Here is a 22,543-nt window from a genome sequence, read left to right on the forward strand (position 1 = left end):
TTTGAATGTGCAAGAGTGAACATGTGAAAAGTCTGAGGTGAATGGAAGATGAATAAATTATCATTACACATTAAACATTAACGAGTACTTTATGTGCTCTTAAGTGTTTAAAAGAAAATCGGTAAATTAAAACAATAAATTTCTCGTTATGATTAGTATTATTTCTCATATCAATGATTCGCTTGTCTTTTAAAGCTAAAAAATTTACTTCACATCATTCTGACCTTGAAAAATTAGCCACAATTGGATGAGATAATGATATTTATTTTGAGTAAAATATTAATTGTAAGTTCAGTGACACATCATTCGTGTATCTTAAACTTATTTGTCGGTCGAAGCATTTGATCTTCAAACACCATATGTGATTATTTTAGAATCTTCATAATTTCATATGACTCGATCGATGTATTATATAAAATAAAAGTAAATGCATCCTGAAAAAAAAAAAAAAAAAAAAAAAAAAAAAAAAAAAATAAAATAATATCTTATAAATGCTGAAGAAGCTAAGAGAGAAAGAGGTTAGATATTTTTCCTATAGTCTGCCACGTAGTAGCCACGTAGTAGTCACGTAGATCTTGCAATATGACTCCTTAGCACATGTTAGGCAAAACAATCTTTGAGGGGGAATAAATCATCACTCCGAGTAAAATAAAAATATTTACTTGAGAGCGTGGCACGTAACAGCTGTCTTTCATCTTCTTGTAAAATTATCGGTTTAAGAGCATTGTGTATGCCGACGGGGCCAGAGTGAGAGAGAATAAGCTGATATAGCGATAAACGTTGACTAGCAACGGAATGGATGACAGACAACGGAAATCAGCCTTCCAATCGACTCACGTCCTCGTGAATAATTAAAGCCACTGCTCGAGATGACCAAGTGCAATTGGACAACTCCAGAGAGGTTTGCGGGCGAGTGGAAGCTCCCCGACTTCTTCGCGAAGCACAATCTGTATATTCAGGAAAGTAAGGACGAGAGTTTCTCGTGGCTATTGGTGAAGAAGTTGGCGATGTGGGCTTACGACATCATTATGCCAATGCCCATCAGGCTCACTTTGGAGAACGTCACCGTGTTTACGCTCATCTTGATCGTGATTATGCCTAACGCTATCACTTATCTCCTCATTTATCCAATTTTCAGACTTGTCTTTGGCACGCTATATCCTGCCTATGCATCGTACAAGGCCGTGAGGACAAAGAATGTCAAGGAATACGTGAGTTTTTCTCCTTTTACTTTTCATGCCTTTTTTTATGATAATTTCAATCTCCAACATCGGTTTAATATTGCAACTTGTTTTTCATTTAATTGCAATTATTTTCAATCGGTAAGATAGGTTTGTTTTGAAAATTGTTCACATATTTATTTATTCATTGTTGCATTGTTGAGGAGAATTAAGATTCAGAGGTATTTAAAAAACTATTTTTCTTTTTTTTATTTTTTTCTTTCAAATATGAATAAACGAGCCGTTATTCTTGATGTATGTCGGAACAATAAATGTTTTTGCATTTACAGTATTATACGTGTTAATTGTAATTCAATTAAATTGGCATTTATTATTATCAAACCACTTTGAACCTATGAAATTCTTGAATAGGTTTTTTTTTCTTCATTCATTGATTTTCTTATTGAAATAAATTATATATCAGTAAATGATTAGCTATACTTTCTATTGAAAAATATTTTTCACCTTAGACAATATTTATTCATGAGATGTACTTAAAGTAACAACGAAAGAATTGAAAAAAATATATGAATTAATTTTATTAATAAATAAAGATTTTAAAGCCTCGCCAATAATTGATATAAGAAGCCGCCACTTTGGCAATCGGCAATCTAAAAACATTTAAACGTTCGATTACATTCGCCATTAGCATATAATATATAATATATAAGGATAATATTTTATCTTGGTATTCCTTAATAATCATTTATACATTTTAACATCTACATTTGAACAATATCTAATTTTGAAAAATACTATCATCGATAATATACAGCTGTACAAATAATGCGTGTAAAAAATTTTAAAGTAGACGAATGTAAAAAATTTTCACGCAAGTTATATAAAATAGAAAGAAGATAAGAACGGGTATGAAAATTCTAATGAAGATAAGATTTTTGTAATATAACATTTAATGAACGGTAAATATTAAATTATGCTATCTTGCTATTGAAATTATCCCAACGCCGTGTCAGCCAAGTAAAAGTAGACAAGATATTTTATCTTCTATATATTTTATATTTATATTTTACCTTTGAAATGAAAATTTTTAAATCAATAGTAAATAATTTAATTAATATGATTTTAGTATTTGAATTAAAAGCATAATTTTTTTTATAAAATATAGTGAGAGGGTATAAACAATTTTTATTATTAATACTTTACTAATGTTTACAAATGATTTTCTCGTTAAATTTATTATTATAATTTTTTTCTTTATTAATAAATAAATATATATATATATATATATTAGTAAAACATGGTTTAATTGCTTTCGCAGGTAAAATGGATGATGTATTGGATTGTGTTTGCACTTTTCACATCGGCCGAAATATTCACCGATATGTTTTTGAGTTTTTGGTAAGTTTGTCTTGCATCGATACAAAATAATTACGAATCATTTCGAGAGATTATAAAACGGGATAAATTGCCAATGAATTCTTTGTACGTTAAATTCGCGCGTAACACTTGTATGTTATTCCTACATAATAAATGTTACGCAGATAAGAACGTTTTTGCATCGTTGTCAATTTAGAGAAATTGTATTCATATTCATAATAAATATGACATTATACATTTGTTGTCCATAATGTTCCATATTATTAGTTCAGAGAATCAAATATTCTTAATGATTTAATCTTATTCGATTTGGAATTTGGTCAAGATTCGTTAGTTTGATCATTTTTGTTATACTATTTATTTATTTACATACATTTTAATAATTAAGCATAAACGAGGACCTAACGATAAGAAAACAAATCGTCATTTTGTAAAAATCTCTAATGTCATTAAAATTAAACTTTATTAAATATCTGATGAAGTACAGATTTCCAAATTAAGATAGCTTGCATGTAAAATTTAAAGGAATATTAACGAAACTTATTATATCAATTAATTATAAATGTTATAGTTATGATTACGAAATCAAAACAATTACAGCTTATTCTTTTTAATTTTCTATTTTAAAATGAATTTTTTCTTCTTTATTTTTAACGCTTTTGAATAGAATATTCGTGTTATTTCATCAGCGTGCGGTGAAAATGGATTGCTTCGAACGGCGTAAAAGGCAGTTTTATCTCTCTATTCCCTTTATTTTACAATAAAGTGCCTCCTGTTTATCGCCTTTGGGAGAACTTTGTAATTCTTTTGGCGTTTTGTAGCTATTTACTTTCTTAGATAACATTGTTTTCGTAGTGGCCATGACTCTATGAATTTTCCATCGGTCATTCCCTTTTTCAAATTTTCAATCACACGTGCATCATCAAAACTTTATCAATTTTTTAAAATAACCATCAACAACAATAATGTATCTTACGATAATTATCATTCAATTATTATTGAACAACAGAGTTGGAATCACTTTATTTTTTAGCGAAAATATATTCAGCGGCTCATTGAATTTAAATTATGTAACTTTAAATTCACAGCTTAAATGTTACTGTATTAATAGTTGGAGTAATGAGAAATTAAATTAATATTCTTGTATATATCCGTGTCTCATACGCGCATACGAAGCTCTTATGAATATACGATACGGCATCCGGTAAAACTGAAAATCTACTTCAGCACTTACGTAGAGGCACCGTTATTAAATTTTTAATAATTTTCTCACTATTGGCCAGATAATGAAATCTCTATTTGTTGATTAGTCGTCGCATTAGTATAGAATAAAAGTATAGAAGGCTGTAAATTTCTAACCTTTTTTTTTTCATAGAAAACATTTTATTCTATCGAATTAGGTTTTCTTAAATTATATAACTGTTCTGTTTATCATCAAATTAAATATTATATTTTTTAAAAATTTAAATAAAAAATAACACTACGATATTGTATTATTTAAAAAAAAAAACAGCGTGCTATAGAAAGAGAATAATTTTATTATCCTAATATTTGTATTATATACGTTAAGAGTTTATTTCAAAGAATTATTTGTGTTTAGTCTAATTCCCAACAACTATAATTATTATAAAATATGCTCGGTTCTCTTAAATATATATATATATATGATAATTATAATTTTATGGAAATATTAGTAAATAAAATAAAACATTGAAAATTTTTTTCTTTATTTTATTGCAGTAATAGACATTTATGTTATAATTATGCCGAAGCAAATTAAAATAATATGAATAAGGTTAATGTACTTTTAATGAAAACTTTTACCAAGGAATTACTAAAATAATTTTATAAATGTAACCATCGAAATTATTATTATAGAAATTATATTTTTCAATTGCGTAGAATAATATTTAGAGATTTAGTATTATCATGAATTGTATTTCGAAGAATAATGTATAGTTACTTGGAAAATGGTATTTTATTTTATGCGGGCCTAGTTAAATATAATTGGATTTTTAAGAATAATTATTCTTAATCTTTTGCTTTTGCTATTTATTTCAGTTAACATTTACAAAAAAAGATGAAAAAAAAACTAAATGGAATATATATACAATAAGTTAATTTCGTTACATTATTTTTAGTTCAAAAGTTTTTTTGTAAATTTTCAGATAATACAAATGTGCTAATTCGTAATGGAAAACTACGGTGCACTTAAAAAAAAAACAATTGTATATTGTTTTACATTTGTTAAATTTTCTGTTTATTTGTTGTATTTTATATTTAAAACTATAAAAATGTATAATAATTACTGTAGCTTGTTATTTGCAAGAATTTTTGTTAAGCAAAAAAATAAAAATTTCTACCTTTATATTGATTTTATTATACAGAATATTTGATGTCGATACATTGGGTATTGTCGAATTATTGAAAAATTAATTTTTTTTTTTTTTACTCAAAATTGGATCTTTGATAGTGTTAGAAGCATAAGTAGTAAATAGTTTAGGTACGAAAAAAATTTTTATCATTCCTTAAGAGGTTATGTTACTGCGTGTGTCGCCTTAAAAATGTATGAATACTTATAATTTATTGCTTGATTCTGAAAATTAGATTTTTTTTAAAGCTACTAATGGCTGAAAAAATGTGAATTCTTATGCAATAATTTGAAATTCTTAGAGGATTCTTTTTATTGTCTTTTGGAAATTCTGAAAATACAGAAAAATAAAGATAAACAGTCTCGCTATAGAATTTGAAATATAAAACAAAATAATATCTATTATTTATATTTAAAAAATGTCTCTATTAAGTCACTAACCAGCTTTGAATAATGGGATTTAAAAACAGAAACATCACCAATTTATAAGAATATTTTTTGTACGCTCTAAAACTACGGATTAAGTAAAATAAAAATCGATTTTTCAAAAAACCCCATACGACCAATCCATTAATGCAATCATCATATTATATTATCGGCTATGAGTATAAGTAATGTGATTGGCATTTAATTCTTAATTAATTAAATGAATATTAAATAAGAAATTGAAAAATTGAGGAAAATGGATTTTTAAGTCGGTAATTGGAATATGAAAATTTATTACCTAAATTATTGGCATTTCATTGTCATCGAAGGCAATTAATTGATGAAGTAGCATTGCCTATTTTGAAAATGGATAGTATCAAGAATAGCAGGTTTATCGAGCACGATTTACGAATAGAGTTGCAATTTTCAATTTTTACACGTGCGACAAGGTGTCCACGTAGCTTTAGAGTTAAATCGAAAAGCTTCGTACGTTACTCGATTAAAAATCTTCTAGGTAAGATTGCGCAACTCAACCTTGCTCCAAGCAAGCAACTCTTCGTATTTCCATTAAGATTTCACAAGTTCCAGACAGCTCATTTATTGTAAATGTATCTTCTACTTTTCGCAGGCTCCCCTTTTACTACGAGATAAAAATAATCTTGGTAATATGGCTGCTGAGTCCCGCGACCAAAGGCTCGAGCATCCTCTACCGACGCTTCGTGCATCCGGCACTTAGTCGTCGCGAAGCCGAGATCGACGAGGCCCTCGCCAGGGCGACCGAGCAGGGTTACGCGGCCGTCGTCCAGCTCGGCACCAAGAGCGTCAACTACGCGACCACTGTCCTCATGCAGACCGCCATCAAGGTACCAATTGTTGCTTATGCGTACTTGAACAAATCAATCCATTTATATGATAACCGCAACATCTTGGAATATTGAACTCCACCCATTCTCAGAATTTTTATTCACTTATTTGTCAATGCCCCTGTCTTATGTTATTGTTTTGTTATTTTATCAGTTTTGTGTGTTTATTTATCATTTCTCTTGTTTTCGATTGTAAAAATATTTTGTTGGATTGTTGTTTACGTCGACTATACCGATTATACAGCAAAATAATCGTTATATAGCCGCTGGAAATTTAGAAGATAAAACGTATGGGCAGAGAGAAGGAATTGTCAAAAAATTTCGAGAATCAATTAATTTTTAAAATCGATCGATTCGATATATCCAATCGCAGAGTAATTAAATATTGTATAGATGCTGTAGATATTTTAAATAACTTAAATTATTCGAAAGGTGATTTGATAAGGAAGTGTCTGATTAAATTGTAAAATAAATAACATTTTATATTAGAATGAAAATATTCTGGTTTTTTTTTTCGATATAATTTTTCTTAACGCGAACAAATTATCAGCTATGTACAAGATGATGTGTGTACAAACACATTTTTACAAGAGATCCATTGTAATGTTACATTCGCCATTATAAAGGTCTTCTTTTTTTTTTTTTATCAACGTGGCAAAGCTATTTATTATAAAATTCAACTTAATAATAAATTCATTTAAAGTATACAAATTCTTTGGGATTTTAGTAATTTTACGAAATGCCAATTCGATTGTAAAATATTCAGATTAAAATGTAGCTAAATACAGATTTATAGCTATACAGAATAAATAATATAACTCACAGGAATAAATAATATATAACAAAATATAAAATATAAGTTAATATTTGTAAAATTACATAGTTATTAAAGTATATTTATTCATTGACATGTGATTACTTTTTAATTAAATTAAATTAATTTTAAAATTGTTGAGGTCACAGGGCAATAAAATATATACAGTTTGCCTTTAGTGTTTAAACATTTTATTTATGAATCCAATAAAATATTTTACGATAAAACAAGATTCTATGAGCTATCATACATACAAGCTAAAAATATTCCAAAACCGTCTAAACTCTTGCATAATTAAAAATACTTTTTGTGCTTAATTCACTAATTTCATTGCTTTCTTCATTTTTTCTTTTTGTTTGTCAAAAAAACTCCTATGCCATCTACGCCATCAACGAAACCTGCACTTAATGTATTGTGTACCGCATCGTATGTTTCGCCTTCTAACAATAAAAAAAAAAAAAAAAAAAAAAAAAAAAAAAAAAAAATAATGATCATCTGCGACATCTTAACCAATCGCGTAAATTCGAAAACAAAAAAAAAACAAAAAAAAACCAACCAAACTCAGAATCTCCCGAGTGTCGTACCAAATGGTTCACTGGACGCCAGCCAATTAGACTCGGCGATTTCCAGCTCAGTCACACGCAGAGTTTCAACTTCCCTCTCGGAGACAGACGGGCCAAACTCGAGGACAACTATGGCTCGGTGCAGGACGCAAAGGCGAACTAGGAGCGAGGAATTTAATATTAAGGTCGGCAACTGTGACGAACCGCAGGAGGCGATCGACGAGTATATAAACATGGATTACAATATGTCGATTTATACGAATAACAGCAGTATTGACCAAGCCGACTTTAAGAAGCCCGAAGTCGTCGTCCAGCTGAAGAAAAACAAGAATAAAGCGGAGACTTTCAAGAACCCCGAAGCCGTCGGCAAGCGGAATAAAAACCGAGATAAGTCCGGGACCCTCAGGAACACCGAGGTCGTTGGCAAGCGCAATAGAAACAAAGATAAATCGGCGACGCTCAGGAAGCCCAGAACTCGTAGCCAGAGCAACTGGATGAAATGTGAAGACGACTACGACGAGTGGCTATACGATTAGGAGATGATGATGTGTACTATTTTACCAACATTTTTGGTCACATTTAACTAAACAGTTTTTTTGAGTTTGTCATAAAACTTTCCATTTCGTTCATTAAATGAGATATCGTCAAAAGTTTTACGATGGAAATTCATCAATTTATTTTTCTCGTTGCTATATGGATCATGTATATCAACGCTCGAGATATTATAAAATTACACAAACATATTATTATAAGATACTTACGGTCGGCATTCGTATTACGTTTTTTTAATGCAACTAAAGTTTCAATTTTTGGTGAAAGTCGAGCAATGTACAAGTCGTTCTAAACCCTAAGTGTCGGTAAAATACATAAGGGAATTCTTTATTGTTAGCAGTCATTTTGCATGGAAATTGAAGTTCTGCAAGTTATAAAAATGATGTAATAAATTTAAAAATAATATGAATAAACGAAGAAAGATTTTATAATTTTGTACTCTCGTAAACTTTGTATTCTGAAATTTATAGCGATAATATTTTTTTTTCCTATTTTTTTTTCTTTCTTTCGTTTTTGTTGTTGTTGTTGTTGTTGTTTTTTTTTTTTTTTTTTTTTTTTGGTTTTTCAAATAATTTTGCTCCGTACAATAATTGGCGCAATATTACATTTAAGGAAATGAGAAAAGAGAAGAAAATTTTATGAAACTCAATTTGTAATCGCTACTCTTAATTTTTTAATATGCAAGAAAAATTATATCCATACATTATATAGATGATAGTTAACGAAAGTTAATTTTTCACATAAATATGTCTCGTGTGATTTTCTCTCGCTGAATTTTTTGTACTTTCATACCGAATTAATCCAACAGTGTAATGAGTTTTTTTTCTTTCACGCATTACTTTTATAAGGAATCGATAATGTATAAATAAAAAGAAGTTAATTCGATTAAATGCGATAGTTTCAAGGAAAATGAGAGCAATTTAACATTAAAATAAACAAAATTTTCATTTTTCTTTCGTATATATTTATTTATTTTGTTTTTTCTTTTTTTGCCGTAAGAAATGACCCGAGCTACATAAAAATTATATTTAAATATATATTTATAAATCCTCTTTTTCACTTAGTAAATTGTAACTTATTTAAATAAGGATGAAAATTGAATTAAATTTATATTTATTAAATAATATTTAAAGTAAATTCAATGATTAATCAATAATTATCTCCAAATGATTTTTATTTCATGTTTTTTTTTTTTTTTTTTTTTTTTTTTTTCTATTCATACGAATGAATTCTCTATTTTTAAGTGCTAGTGTAAGGTGTCCGTTGCGATCGATAATTTACAATACTACTATAACTTAATTGCATAAACTATGAACAACGTCTTGATAATTAAACAAATGTATTCGGTTTGACATGTGACATAATGTTCGGACACCAATCTTTATTCTATCAATATTTTTTGCAAGTGACTAAAGTCATTCGTTTCTCATATGATGAGTTCATGAAGCTTTGATATCGTTATAGTTTTAATGGACTACATACGCGATGAAGAATTATGAATTGTACTTTCAAGTATAAATGGACGTTTAAAAGACTGAAATTGGAATATCAACGATCAAACAAAATAGATTGAAAAAAAGTTTTTTTTATAGTTTATGAAAAAGTTAATTTTTTTTTTATTGTATTCGCGATTTAAAAAAAATAAAAAGAAAAAAAAATATAAAAAAAAAATAAAAAAAAAAGCATTAATTTTTAAGAATTACTTCTCGTCGTGTTTATCATTTATTTTAGTTGATTTTTATATAAGCTAGTCGAATATATATATGTATAAGTAACTCATTAATAATATGCGGAGGCTACATAGGAATGCTAATGTAATTCATAATTGGGATCGATCAAATCTAACAATTTAATTTACTCGTGTTTCTTTACTTGATACAAAATAATTAAACGGGAAAGTGTAAGAAATTGCATGATCATGAAAAAAATTTATGAACGAAGGTATTTGAAATAATATAGTTAAATTTTTTCATATTCGATAATCTAAATTGAAGCTTACACTTTTTTTTCATAAAAGTAAAAGAAGCAAAATAAGCGCTTACAATTTTTACTAATAAATAGATTATCAATGCACAAAATATCATGAAATATTGTATTACACGCGAATGAAGTACTATGTACACTTGATATTGAAATGATGATTTTATAGAAATTTTATTAGAAATAGAAATTTACTAGATGTATTGTGTGCAAACTTTCGAGTGCCATAATATTAATACGAGTAAAGAAAAAGAAAAAACATAATATACTGCCTTCATATGTAGTTGCCACAAGTGTGCCTTAAAGAATGGATATTTATATAATTATATTTGTGTGTATTGTTTGTTACAGATAATAGTAAAAGTTGTGATAAAAGTACCTTGACAAAAAATTGCTTTATCACGTATATGAAAAAAATTACAAAGTTAATAAATTTGAAGTGGAAAATGTTTTTTTTTTGGCGTTTTTTCAATAACATCTTGATATTGTAAATGATTAAAGATTATTTACAAATAACATAAACAATAGAGCAATTTTTTGTTAATACAATGGAGATATATTTATTATTGTATGAAAAAAGTTATTGCATTAGATTAATTTAATAAACTTATTATTTTGCATAGATGTTAATTGTTGTCTTATGCGTTTATGTAATCTGATGAATTTCGTTAAACTAAGCGAATTACATCTGAATTCATACATTGGTGGTACTTTTATAGTATTATTATTAAGTAGAAGAATTCCAAAGATTACTGGTTTTCGAAGTTTTCATTTATAACAATTATTACTTTTTTTCTTCTTATTCTATCAGAAAAATAAATATGCATTTTATTAATTTAGTATACCTAATTCACTTTGCCACCATCCAAATGCTTCTATTCCTTGCAATCCAATTACTACTATTATTACTACTATTGTTTTTGCAAAAGGCTATTAATTGAAATTAATTGTATTTCAACATAAAGTAATTGCTAAATTTGTCAAATTAAAAAAAAAATACTGCCAATAAGAAAATAATTATTAACGAAAAATGTAATTGGCTTTGATTAATTTAATAAAAATTATTCATCAGACTAAGTTTGCTGTAAATGAATTAAAAATTAAATTTAAGGCTGATTATGTGCAAGAAATTTTAGTATTAAATAAAAGATTCGTGAAGATTGAAATTTAGAAACTCAGCACTGGTGAAGGCCGATAACACATTAACTTTTTTGTTGGTAAGCTTTTTATTTTTTTATTTTTAGTTTATCACACTTATTCATTTATTACATATTTTATTTTTATTTCGGCGACTTGCACGAATGTATTTTCAAATTTCTTATATAATGTATTAGTACTGTCCAATTAATATTGTTTTTTTGTTGTATTATAAGAACTAAAGTATGAAATTTTATGAAAATTTTAAACTTATTCATCGTGGCGTTTGGTTTAAAAATTTAAAATTGTAGGTTTGACAAATGTCTTTCAAAAACTCATTGTTTTTTTATAATAATCAGTATAAATTTGTGTGTTAATAATATTAACATATTACTATCGAAGTAGACACTAGACTCTTCATTCTAACTATGGCACATATCGCACCATTAAATAATTTATTATGACAAAATTATGCTTTTTATTAATAAATTAATATTTTATATTATATATGCATCAATTACTCGATTACTGTGGATATTTTCTTTTACTGTAATCGTTTTTTTGAATAGAAATATTGTTCAGTTAATTAAATATCAATGATAATGATAATAATCCCTTTAAAAAATAGTGAGTTTTTATAGGATAATTTCAATAGGATATGTTCAATGTCTTAAAAGCAATAATTTTTATGATAAAGTAGCTTGTTGAAATTGGATAATATGTTAAAAATATAATAATATCAATGATTAGAACACAATGGATTATTATAAAGGAAATTTATGAATTATCTAGTGTAAATAAAGTATTATTTATAACAAATTTTTGTTCTGGAAACTCATAGGACTTAATCATTTATAGGGAGGTGGTGGTTTGGTGCAGCAGTTAAGAAAAAGTTACAGCTTGAGTGATTTGGCAGGCGGGAAAGAGGATGAGAATCAAAATACAGAGCAGTCACCCGATGAGGTTGATTTAGACGGTAATTTTATTCAATTTACTAAGTAGATAATAATAAGATAATAATTTCAAATAACAGAGTTGGTAATATAGTGTAGAGTAAATGTCAAAACTACAGAAATATTCAAAATTCCAAATAATGAAGTACGTTATTTATAAAAAAAAATTTCTTACATCTACGAAATGATAATCTTTACTTAGATTTAACAATACAAAAATTAATAAATCTTATCAATAAAATATTCCATGAAAAACTCGTTGAATAATTAATCGATCTATCGGATTAATATTTAAAAGTATAATATATATATATATATATATATAGTCATTAAAATATAAAATTTAATTAAAAATATGAATACTTATATATTTACAACATTGTTTATTCCATTTTTACATTAATTTATAAGCGATGGATGTTTTATGGATAATATATTTTTAACGATTAAAGAACCTCGTCGAAGAGACAGAGGTGGAAGACGGGGATACAGTCCACGAAGAACTCAATCGAGCAATAATCGAATGGACATGTATTTTTCTGAGGTAGATTTGGAGATGCGGAAGTCAAGTTTTAGGGATCCCGTTGGTAGTTTAGCGTAAGTTTACCCTTTCAATCGATTTACATTTTCATTATTATAGTTACATTATATAATACGTAGGAATTCAATTCTAAAAACTAAGTATTTTGGAATGAATATGCACAAGGGAATTGGCACGAATTTTATCTCGTTAAATAAATTGCTCAAGTAATTGTTTCATACACAAAGCAAAAATTAAATAAATAACGACAATTTATATAACGAGCAGAGTTTCAGTCGAATACGGCTTTGAAGTACTACGATAGTCATTTTTAATGCGAGATTACTTAGAAATCCGAGCTTTAGCATTATAATGTAAACTGCCATTGTTTTTTAATTTTTGAAAATAAATAGATGCACTGTGTTCGTGATGATTTTCAGAAATATAAAGTCATCGGATGATATATCGAGCGGGTATAGTAGCGGGGAGGCATTGCAGTCACAAAGGAATTTGATAAACAATGAGCATCTAGTCAGGACGGCTAGTATTGGAGGTCGGAACCGCACGAAGCCAAGATCAGTCCCGAAAAAAGCAACGGAGGTAAAGTTTCTTTGAATTTTTCTTTTGAACTTTATAGGGATATAAAATTCTGATTTATCCATAAATTTGTATTTCATAAGGTAATTTAAAATTTGATAAATTTTAATTAATTGTCTTTGTAAAAAAAACGACTTTTCGTAAAAATTTGAAGGTCAATGAAGTGCAAGAAGATGAACACGCAAAAAACATCGAACAACTTTCTAGTGTAAATCCTTTATCTTACTTGAGTATCGATCAGCGATATAAAATATTATCGTTTTTTTCGAAAAGCGTGGATAACACGAATATGTTAAAGCTTTGTCAAAATGTCAATGATAGTGCTGATAATAGTTCGACACGTAAATCCGATCCTCCATGCGCAAAATCGATGAATAAAGAACCAAAGGATACAGCAAATTCAGTAATTGATATCAAGGTCGAGGAGGAAAAACTGAAACAATCCAGTGAAAAGAGCATTGCAATAGATTCTAAACAGATCAATAATGATGTTTGTTCCGATAGGCTCGACGAGCTAAATGAATTATTACAAAATGCGAACAAAGTAGTAGCTACCATAGTTTCATCCCAGGAAAATTTATATCAGCTAAACAATACGCTAACGAATATTCGATGTCCTATGAATCGGAAGACCATCACTTTTTTAGATGCAAACGAAAGTCGAAGTGTTTCTAGGAGTAATTCCGATTGCAGTGAACGAGCTGGCAAGTACAATAAGAAACCAGCTCCGAAGATACCAATAGTGACGAAGGACGAGGAAGAAGAGGAAAAAGCACTGAAAGCCACACTAGTCATAAAAGCAGAAAGATTCAAAAGTTCGTCCGGTAATGATACAGTGGGTGGTGCAGTGATCAAGCGAAGAAAGAAGGCAAACAACGCCAAAGTCGGAGCTAAGGAAAGTTTTTCAAAATTGTTGACAATACCCAAGAACATGTTCCACAGTGCTTTCCACAAAGATAAGGACGAGGACTTAAAATCTGTTACTTCGGAGCCATCGATATCTAGATCTGGTAGCCACGAGAGTGTCAAATGTGAATTGGATGTAACCACTGTTATACTAGAAGCGATCAACGAAGAGAGAACGAAATCTCGCGAAGGAGATACGTACGTCAATTTGAAATCTGACAGCATTGACTGCGACGTTCCAGCATCCCGGATACCTAACACGGAAAAAGATATTAAAGATCATTGTTCAGAGATGATTCATAATGATGAAACGATTGTTTAAGAATATCTACTCTAGCTTCAACTCTCTCATCTTTTACATTGTTTCTTGTTTCTTTCGAGAGGCTTTTGAAGATTAATCCAAACGAACCGTATGAATAATTTATAGTGTGCTGATATGAATAACTAATGCGTTTTCCATTGCAGTTTACTTTAACGACGAACATGTTAATAATTACAGAAATACAACGACTAAATTAGATTAACTCTGGATTCTGCATTTCAATATTCACTCATTTAATATTAAAGAACAATTATACATAAATTATACATTATGATAATATGTACTTTTACGAAATTTAAAAAAAAAAAAAAAAAAAAAAAAAAAAAAAAAAAGAAGAAGAAAAACTCATTATTTTAATTTATGTATAATATGCACATAGTCAATGAAAAATTATAATTGTAGATACATCATTTTTTTTTAACTCTCTAACACAAAATTATTTTATTAAAACTCATGGTGTAGCATATTGTTGAAGTGCTCAGCTTAACGTGTTAAAAACCTTAATTTAAACATATATCGTTGAGGATAGACATAATTTATTAATATTCAATTTTCTTTTCTTTTAGATTTCCAGTTTTGCCACTTTACCTCGTATCAAAAAGACAACAAAGAAAAAGGTCGCATGAAATTTATAAGGTCTTGGTCATACCAAGGAATAAGATTACAAATTTCTCATCATTTTTTTGGAATGTTTATAAGTTGATGTTAACTCATAAATTTAATGACATAAGCATGAAAAGGAAAGAAAATGGCTATTGGATAGCCAAGAAGTGCAATAAAAGTTTGGCAATTAAATTGGAACTGAATGTACTATTAAATATGTTTTAGGTAGTCTTATTTTAATAAATTTGAAACGACAGCCAAGAAGATAGAAGAGAAAAGGAATTCTGACATAATTGAAAATAATGTAACATTATCCATCTGCTTGAAAGATTTTTTTTCGAAACCTGTTGACGATTTATTTACTTTGATATCCTAAAGCAAAGTTCATTATTAAAACGACAAATGAAATAAAAAATAAATCCTTGAATTTTTCAATAGTAAAATCTTGCACTGTAATATGCCTTTATTAAGTAAAAATAATATGTATAAACATCAAGGATTTAATATAGCTTAATGTAATTGTAATTTTAAAAATTTTTAGAATTTTGTATACAATGTGTTATTTGCTGACAATACATGTATTTATTATTTTTATTTCTTTGACTTATATTTAAAAGGTAAAATTATGTTTCAAGATATTTGGTGCTTTTGTTCACTAACAATATGAAAATTTCCATATGATAAAGAGGAACTTAACGTCGTGACTAGAATAAAAACAGCTTTGTTTTTTTTTCTCTTTTTTTTCCCCCATCTTTTTCTCGATATAGGGAAAATCATACGAACTACGATTTATAATACGCGTATAAAAACAAAAAAAATTCTAGTCACATATGATAATTACCTTCGCATTATTGTGAAGTCTTGTACACATATACTACCGCGTGCTTGCAATAAAAGCTCTTATGTCACAAGTATGAAAATACAATAAAGATAATTACATTAGTTATATATGTAATAAAATATTTGAACTCTGTTTTTTTATTTTTTTTTTTTTTTTTTTTTTTTTTAATTCATTCGGAATAATGTTTTGAAATATTTTAAGATCTAAAATTGAATATTTAAATAAAGACTTTAATAAATAATGACGAATGCTTTAAAACATTATTATACATTCAAATAATTTTGTATTATCGTAGTGATTTTTATTATACATGCATATCTACATACTTCATTGTATATTATTCACTTAAATTAATTATAAGTTTTATAATGAGGTTGTCATAAATCCATAATATGTATAAAAATTTAGATTTTTGAATATTGTAATTCTGCCTATATAAATTCACGAATTATTAGTGATTAGTAGTAAGCATAATTTACTAAAAAAAAAAAAAAAAAAATTACCATATTCATAATTATTACTTATAATTTATCTAAAATCTCATTTTAGTTCATAATATAAATAATTAATAATGCGAGTTTCTGATATTTTCTAGTTAATCTAAAAATAACACTACTCATCACTTGATTAATAAACTGATACAAAAATTCGCTCTTTGCTATTACAATTTAATTACCATTATCTTTTTCCTTAAAAGCATATCGAAGTTTTGTTAAATTTATTATAAAATAAAACGCACAACAATTGCTATTGAAATGTACGAAATGACGAAAAAGTGAGATTAAGAATGATCGTAAGGCAGATAATGTAAAATTATTGAAAATAAAATATATTCGTTAGAATCACCATTTATAGTTTAAAATTTCCAGAATAGGAACTAATTTCTATGTCACTTAAATAACGTGTAGGAGTAATGAACATGAAATTTTTCCCGAACATAATATGTTAAGCTTATTTATAATTATTTATAATTATTTATAATTATACGTGATTCAATTCAAAAATTAAATATAATATTTTTAATGAGAAAAAGTCGGAGTAGTATTCTTCGTCAAATTTTTAAAACATTTTTCTTCAATCGTCGTGTATAAAATGTGTAAAAGAAATTAGAAATTATTCAAAATAGTTTGCGATTATTAAAATAAAATTAAAATATCGAAAAAAAAAAAAATTTATTATTAATTAATTTTGAAATGTGACTTTTGCTTTTAACATCGAACAAAGATACTTTACTTTTATCCATACAAAACAGTTTTAAATATTAAATAGAAAAATATTGTGCGTGACATTTGTAGTGTTAATAAAAAAACAAATAGAAAATATATATATGACCAAGTCTTCGTAACGATAATAAAAAAATTGTATATCTTTAAACAATTGAACCTAATAAGATAAACAATAAATTGTAATGATATTTTCCACATATCTTTCGTGTTTGCTAAGAGACAAAAATCCGTTTTAAAATACGTTATTTTTTAGATTTGATTTTAACAATAACATTTTTGTACAATAAACAAGAAAACAAATTAATAATATGTCCAGGTAATGGAGTTTCCTCGATGTTTATTTATAGAACCCTAAGTACTATAAATATTTATTAGTCCATTTGTTGAATAGTTCTTATAAGAAAGATTATTTGATATAATAGCAATGATTTTTCCAACATGTCATGCTGAAGAAAAATGCTTAGGATGTGTATTTTATACGTTGAAAAATTCATGTCAAAATTGGATTGTTTTAATTGAAACACGTTGATTAAAAATAAACGATACTTTATTGTTTATTGTTATGTGTGTCCTAGACATTTTATAATTGTTATTAATAGTTTTTATTACGTGAAAGGTATAATAAATATTAACGCATAATATGTTGAATTGTCTATGGTAAAAAATTATGTAGAATATTTTAACAAATCTCAATCGATTTAGCGCTACGTTAATTAAAATTAAAATGATTTATCCTTTAAACGCCTTTTTAATCGTAATGATAAAGAATTAAAAATTCTATAACTGTTCGAAATTTTTGTCAAAAATTTCGGTTGGCTTGCGTTTATTTCATTGCTTGTAAGTTAATATTAGGATGTAAATTTTGTAATTTTCATAACTATAAAATTCAAATAATATCACATAGATATTCAAACTTTAACGAAATAATGCATAATTTTTTACCATGACATCCAATCAACATTAATAATTTAAAGATTAAAGCTAAAGAAGTTAAAAATAAAAACCATTTATGTATCGTGCTAAAATATAAAATTATTATGAATTATAAATAAGCAAATTATAGTGATACAGGATGAATATTAATTCATTCAATTGTTTTCAATGTGGATTCAATATTTGAAGATTGAATTTCCTTGTGAGAAAAACAGTATTAAAGTTGTACTTGAAAAATGTGTCAAAATTATGTAATGTATACAAATATATAAAATAAAGAATGGAATAAAGGATTGAGCATGAAAAACTTTGTAGTTCAATGAAATATATTAATGAAATGTATTTGGATTATACCGTCAACCCCTAATGTTTGATAATTAACATATTCCAATTTCTTTTATTTTTATAAATATTCAACTAGTTACAAAAGTACTCAAAGCCATTACATATGTTAATATTATTATTCGTTATTTATTATTGATAAACTTGGAGGCAATATGTTTGTCGTTGTTTTTCTTATTTTTTTTTTTTTTTTTTTTTTTTTGAAATTCTCATTGAAATTTAATACAGAATACCTCTTGCGTATTAAATACGGCGGAATATTCGTCTGACTTTTTACTAGAATATTATACTTGCATATTTATGTGAATCTAATAAGAAAAAGTCAAAACGTATAAACGGATGGATAGGTATGGTGAATAAAATAGTAATAAGGGAACAACAACAATTAACTTGTTCAAATTCTGGAAAATAAGTATTTTGCATCTTTTACGATTACAAATATCGAAAGTAGATAAAATTCATGGGGCGGTGGCGGCTGCGAGGGCGAGAGGCGTGTAAGATTCTCAAATTTGTCGATTTATGGTGAAGAATTCATGGTAAGTTTGGGAAAATAATTTCTATATATTTTCACCAGAAAAGAACTAAATAAGTTGCTCTCAATGAATGCAATCAATCAAATTTTATTAGTGATTGATTGAGGAGGTATGTAATCGGTACGCATCTACCAATTATTGCAAATCATCTTCATACCGATGGAAAAACCTTATAAAATCAAAAAGCTTAGAAAAAATAAGAAATAAAAAAGATTCTCAATAATTGAACTAGTTTATACTCTGGGTAGGGGGTGGGGGGGGGGTGGATGAGAGAGAGAGAGAGAGAGAGAGAGAGAGAGTGACAAAGTGCGTGTACAAGGGGAAAAGAAAAAAATAGAAGGACAGAGAAATAAAGATTTTATAAATTTTTCATAATCATCATTATTGCGTGTGCTTTCAAAGAATTTCAAATAGATTCGTGATTTTAGAATAGGACAGGCACAATTTTACATGAGCCTAAGGTCAAATATATTAATATTTTAATAACAAGCTTGAGCGAGTTTCACGAATAACTAATCTTTGCGATGAACAGTCACTTGCGACATGCAAAATGCTAAACGTGTAGATCTCACAAGTTGATAAATAATTGTAAGCATAATGAAAGTAAAAAATTACCGTAAATTACATTCAGAATCAGAATTGAATTTAATAATGATGACGAGAGATCTATAGATTTAGTCTAAAATAAGAAACGCATAAATACTTGGATAAAAAAAAAAAAAATATATATATATATATATGCCGGAGATTTCAGTTTAGAAAGTCAGTTTTTGTATTAATTACACAAGATATTTAGTCGAATAATTTTTAGAAATGGAATCAGATGTATTTCAAGGATATTGACCTGAAATTCTTTGGTTTAGACAAAACTGCTTCTTGTGTCTATCCAATGATACTTTTACATTTTTTATTTGCTATTATTTGATTAGACTCTACTTAAAGTTTCATTGAAATTTATTTTACTACATTTTTAAAAATTACATCGATAAGCGCTTGGGCGTGACATTGGATCGATTAAATAAAAAAGTTCCCATACATTAAAATTTACTTATTTAATTATTTACATGATAAGAATTTGAAATATAAACCATATTATAGCTATTTACAAAGACTTTAGTACATTTCTTCGATGGTATTTTAAATTATGATTAATCTTACAACACTGTACAAACAATTCTTACTTATATCCATATTAATTTTATATTTGTTACATGTGCCGCTCGAACTATATAGGGATTTGAATTGGGCATTGATTAAAAAAATTGTTAACAATAATAGCGCGGCAATTTTAAGTTTACAACGGCACAGAGGGAGTTGGATCATTCTTATTTTCCTTTCACAATTCGATCACATATTTAATTCACAATCAAGTTAATTTGCTAATAGGCAAGTATTTTCTTGTTTAAACAATTTTTCGATGCTCAGACTTAGGTAGTTTATAGTTAGTTCAGAGTTGGTTTTTACAGGGAAGGGTGTTGTTGTTGTTCGACAACCAGAGATGGCTTTAAAGATACAAATTAGCCAATTCGTTACAAAAAATAAAAAATAAAACGATCGTATAGTATAAATGATACTTATTCTATAATCAACGTTCATTGGATCACGCAGAAATCGTGTATAAGGAAATTTTATTTATCACAGACAATACGATTTCGTGGACTAAGCGAAAACATTAAATTCCACAATTATCGTATCATCTTTCGAGAATGCATATATTGCGTTTATGCCTTTATGGAGTTTAACAATCTTTTTCCTACAACAATATTACTCTGAATAATCTGAATCGTCTGGCTAGGATTTGCACATTTAAATTTACCGTCGACCAGTGGCATTCACCTACCTACACAAGCATTAATATTAAAAATCTCAAAATCAATAAAACATGCATTTATTTTGCATTGTAGTTTGCATAAAAGCAAAAAAGCAGATCTAATTAATACGCGGAGAGAGTAGTAAAGGAAAAACTATAGTCACATCAATTTTTCATGTTACAATTGTTTTGTAGATCGCAAACATATTCGTGTCATGTATGAATATTTATAAAAACAGAGCATATCTATGCTCCCATAACGATAAAGCGAAATAAAAAATTGAGCGTTCCATTGTTAACTATAGTGATGCAGATGCACAACAGAAAAATAACTTAAATAGAAATATAATCGCAAAACGTATGAATATAAATGTAAGAGATTATATATATATATTTTTTAAAATAATCATATAAAAAACATTCATAGTCCATAATCTACATTCCAATATAAAATGATGTGAAATTATACTTTATAAAGCGTGGGAACAATATTTTCTTTTTATACGGTAATAGCACAGCACTGAATTACCGAATGGATAAATCAAAGTAATAATGATAAAATTGATAAAATTGATAAAATTGCCAAAATATGCCAAAATTATACCAAATACAAATGTATGCATTAATGATTTGATGAAAGAAAACAATTTTTCTTTTATTTTTATTTAGAATTATTATTATTATTATTATTTTTAATAGACTGAAGTTTAAAGAAATGTAATTAAAATTTTAAAAAGAGAAGTAAAATATATAAAATATAAAAGATCCATTATCTATTTATAATAGACATGTTATGTCTAGTAGCGACGGCAGTATGAGAAAATCGAACAAGATTATTGATTTCTATATCACTATAGTTTATATTTGTTTAAAAGATTAAAAAACTCTCTCAATTTTCTAATCAACCAAAAACAAAAATATATCTTATCAATATTTTATTAATTCGTATCTCAATTGAAATTTTTAATATTTTCATATTAAATGTCTTTCCATCTGTTATTACTTTAGTCTCTCTACCTGAGAACTTTCATTATAACAATATATACTATCGTTTATAATTAATATTAAAAAAAATCTTTCTCTTTATTCTGAGAATTTCGGAGCTCTGATAATTTCTTACGGTTTCATTCGATCATTCAGTGTCTGCTATTCAGTGATTATTTAAAATAAAATTTTATAATTACAAATATAATTATTTTAGCCGTATTGTCATGTAGGTCCTTTAATATAGATTTCCATTAATTTTATTCAAACAAATAATTAACACGTCACCATGTATTACGCATCGTGCACAAGTATTGTACATTTTACCTGGACAAGGCCACCACACTGTACCATACATCCGTAAAACGATTTATGATTTTCTATGTTCGCTCGTGACTTTAATGTAGCAGTGATCCTACGATTAGTTGGTATGTTACTTTTCTTCAGGCCTGGCTTCATTATAATCGATTCTCAAGATAAATTTATTACTCTAAATAAAAATCATTGTTATCATTTGTGGACACGATACATACATATAGTTTGAGAAATCCAAATTCAAATGACGGAGAATTTATATCCTAAGTGCATTTGTATACTTTATACTGGTAATGAGTATAACGGTATGATTTCTTTTTATAGGCAACGAGAAATCATATCTTTCAAGATTTTATCTAGGGGGATGGGTGGGGGTTTTGTCGGATCGCTGCTA

The 22,543-nt window shown here is 27.3% G+C and overlaps 1 protein-coding gene across 1 annotated transcript; it reads left to right on the forward strand.

Moving 5' to 3' along the window:
• The first annotated feature begins 869 nt into the window (after positions 1-869).
• On the forward strand, positions 870-15,272 carry LOC105368371 (uncharacterized). The gene is made up of 8 exons (XM_011507377.1): positions 870-1,211; positions 2,500-2,579; positions 5,984-6,218; positions 12,123-12,240; positions 12,670-12,814; positions 13,178-13,337; positions 13,489-14,650; positions 15,129-15,272. The coding sequence occupies exons 1-7, from the start codon at positions 870-872 to the stop codon at positions 14,560-14,562; spliced, it is 2,154 nt and encodes a 717-aa protein (XP_011505679.1). The 3' UTR covers positions 14,563-14,650; positions 15,129-15,272.
• The last annotated feature ends 7,271 nt before the right edge of the window (positions 15,273-22,543 follow it).

Source organism: Ceratosolen solmsi, unplaced genomic scaffold (assembly GCF_000503995.2).
Source record: "Ceratosolen solmsi marchali unplaced genomic scaffold, CerSol_1.0 scaffold6, whole genome shotgun sequence".
NCBI lineage: Eukaryota > Metazoa > Arthropoda > Insecta > Hymenoptera > Agaonidae > Ceratosolen > Ceratosolen solmsi.